Below are 3,151 nucleotides of genomic sequence, written 5' to 3'. Positions count from 1 at the left end.
TCAAATGAATTAATTAGCTAGAAATCCATCTTGTGGCTGTAAATAATGAAATAAACAAATTTTCTATTTATGCTCTGTGATGACCACATGGTTAAAGAAGTTCACAAGATAGAGAGAATACAAGAAACAGCTCTGTATTTAGAAGTCACGGGCATGAATTCTGGTCACTAAAAGCATGTGTACTTATGCAACCTTGCTTGACTACGTATTATTATTAATAATATCCATATGATGCAAGGAAGCCTGAGGCTTATATGCTGCACCAGGAAAAAAAAAAAAAAGTTCCCGAGTAACCCTGAGAGAGAGAGTCAAAAGTAGAAGGGAATCACCAAGAAAGAGAAGAATGATGATATCCAGCTCAGGACCCTGGGTGTGCCAAGCCCATACTCACCAGATGTGAGCCCCCGGGGTTAAATTCATTGAAGTTGCAGTAGAAATTTTTTAAAAGGCCATTTATATTTGTTTTTGTCTGTCTTTTCTGTCAGCCATTTTTCCCTATTTTTGCTTTTCGTCTTCCCCTTTCCATCACATTTTACGACAGGAGCTCACATCTGGTGAGTATGGGCTTGGCCCACCCAGGGTCCTGAGCTGGATATCTTCATTCTTCTCTTTCTTGGTGATTCCTTTCTACTTCTGGCTCCTCTCTTTCTCTCTCTCTCAGGGTAACTGGAGAAATTTTTTTGGCTGGTGCAGCACAAGCCTTAGGCTTCCTTGCACCATATGGCTAATAATGATAATAAAAATAAAATTTCTTTCCCTATTGGGAACCACTTATAACGCAATCTTGTATTTCCTATAAATATTGACTTTTTTTTTTTTTAACTTCGATAAGTTTCCATTGGGAATCAAGTTTACATTTTAACTAGAATTTAATGAGTTTTTTTTTTTTACTTCGGTATACGTGATCAAATGCACATGTAGGTATTTTTTAAATTTATTATTCCTGAATAATTCAATTACGTACAGAAGCCTTTCTAGTGGATTAAATAACAATTTTCAGAACAATGAAGATTAATCTGCTTCAACGCCTTTGTCGGTAGCAGTAACGAACAAACATGGCGGCTTATTTACAACAAGGTAGGTCATTGTCCCCTGCTAACACGGAAGCAAAGTGAAGCTCTCACAGACGTCCTCGTAGGGGTGCATTTCAATCGCACCCGTTCCTATATATATAGTTTTCGCGAAGTGTGTGTCACTGTTCGTATTTACTATTGCCATTAACTATGCCACCTCAACCAAGTGGTAAAGCGGTGAAAAAAGCTGGTAAGGCCCAGAAAAACGTTCGCGTTGGTGATAAAAAGAAAAAGAGAAAGAAGAGGAAAGAAAGTTTTAGCATCTACATCTATAAGGTTCTGAAACAGGTTCATCCGGACACTGGTATCTCCAGCAAAGCCATGTCTATCATGAACAGTTTCGTTAACGATATATTTGAGCGTATTGCCGCAGAGTCGTCGCGTCTATCTCACTACAATAAACGTTCCACGATCACCAGTCGGGAAATCCAGACTGCCGTTCGCTTGTTGTTACCTGGTGAACTTGCAAAGCACGCGGTGTCCGAAGGTACCAAGGCTGTCACCAAATATACCAGCGCCAAGTAACTTGTGCCACAAACTGCCCTTTTCAGGGCCTCCAAATTGTGACAAAGGGATATCTAATCGTACATTTTGTGTTTTTATAATTTGGTGACTTTTTAGTGAAGTGAAACTTGTGCAGTGAACGTAGGTAAGTACTGTACGTGAGGTTCTTCATCAGTGTAAAGAGGACGTAATAACTAGTGATACTCGTTCTTCGGAGCTAACACCCTCGTAATTTTTGAAGAAGTAACTGTTTAATGTAAGAGTTGTCCAAACTATTTTCAGATGGCTTCAAAAAAGGATTTATCCATTATTCAAACATCATGTCACATTGTCGCTAGGCCTAATTTCATTAGGCGTAGTTTTCGATACAAGAACTTATATTTGTTATATAGTGGTAGGAATATTTTTGGATTGAACTGATTTATTTGTATCTTCACTTTTAAAATGGTTTTTGTGATGCACCGAAGCGAAATAAAATGCAACGTGATCTGATGCTTGGGAGAAATGGCGTCCGTTGCACATAAATAGGTCAGTGTGTTTTGGTAAAAATGAACAGTTTTATGTGAGCATATTTTCAAACTTTATTCCAACGATTGATTAGCGATATTTGGATTGTGATAGAATCTTTTAAGTCTATGTAATTTTACTGACAATAAACTTTTTGTTAACAAAAACGAAAAAGGAACTTTGTTAGTCGTAAGAGGTGACATAATTGGCAAGTTGCCAATTTGAATTATCCGATTGATTTTTCTTCCTATTATACAAGACATTTTAACATAACTTTAGTTTTACATTAATATAAACTGATATAGAAAATTTCACTATGCTTTATTGCACTTTTACCGTTTTTATAATTATATAAAAATTAAAGCAAAAGTTTCTTTTGCTTTAATTTTTTATATAATTACTTTGCTCAAGCTGTAAAAATGGATATCAAGTTTACAGGCACAATTTTTATTTCTAACTTTAAAATTTACCTGTTCTTCTGTTGGGAAAATGTAGTTTCATCTGATTAATCGATTTGCATAAATTATTTCGATACAATTTAGTAATGGGTCCAAACAGATGACATTAGGTGTACAGTTCGTCTTTCCTGCCTTTGTTGGAGACATTCTGCGCCCTCTATGGGGAAAATTTCTTTTTTACCATTAACAGATTAATTACAAAATAGAATTTTCTTTTTCACAGAAATATATAATTTTTAATATACTAAATGCAATATGTAGTTCGATAGAATTAATTTAATTTAACATTCACTACAAATTGAAAAAAAAAACTTAGCTTAATCAGGAGATAGGAAATGAATAATATCTTCGTTCATGTATTAAAATACGCATGCTTAGGCATGTATCAGCTTAGTGTAGAAAACAAGAGGGAACTTTAAAAAGATGGTTTTACAAAATGATTATCAAATTAAAGAGTATTGGCGAAACCATTAGAACATGATTTTTACAGAACACGAAAAACAAAGCGAACAATACGAATCGAAGTTAAAATTACAGATTACACCTTAATAATAAACATTAAGAGATAAATGTGAAGAAATTAACGAACACTGCAAAGTATGACCATCA

The 3,151-nt window shown here is 34.9% G+C and overlaps 1 protein-coding gene across 1 annotated transcript; it reads left to right on the top strand.

Annotated features, from left to right (window-relative positions):
- The first annotated feature begins 1,211 nt into the window (after window positions 1–1,211).
- On the top strand, window positions 1,212–2,141 carry LOC150078765 (histone H2B). The gene has a single exon (XM_090383795.1). It carries the CDS (start codon window positions 1,224–1,226, stop codon window positions 1,596–1,598), a length of 375 nt encoding a protein of 124 aa, XP_090239921.1. The 5' UTR covers window positions 1,212–1,223; the 3' UTR covers window positions 1,599–2,141.
- Window positions 2,142–3,151: the final 1,010 nt, after the last annotated feature.

Source organism: Mastigoproctus giganteus, chromosome 10, assembly GCF_048544385.1.
Source record: "Mastigoproctus giganteus isolate SK-2022 chromosome 10, ASM4854438v1, whole genome shotgun sequence".
Taxonomy (NCBI): Eukaryota; Metazoa; Arthropoda; class Arachnida; order Uropygi; family Thelyphonidae; genus Mastigoproctus; species Mastigoproctus giganteus.
Note: the sequence above shows the minus strand (reverse complement) of the source record. Positions and strands in the feature narration are given on the sequence as shown.

Bases quoted from the DNA above. Each gene is read 5' to 3' on its own strand.
- LOC150078765 (XM_090383795.1), top strand. From the start codon at position 1,224: ATGCCACCTCAACCAAGTGGTAAAGCGGTGAAAAAAGCTGGTAAGGCC.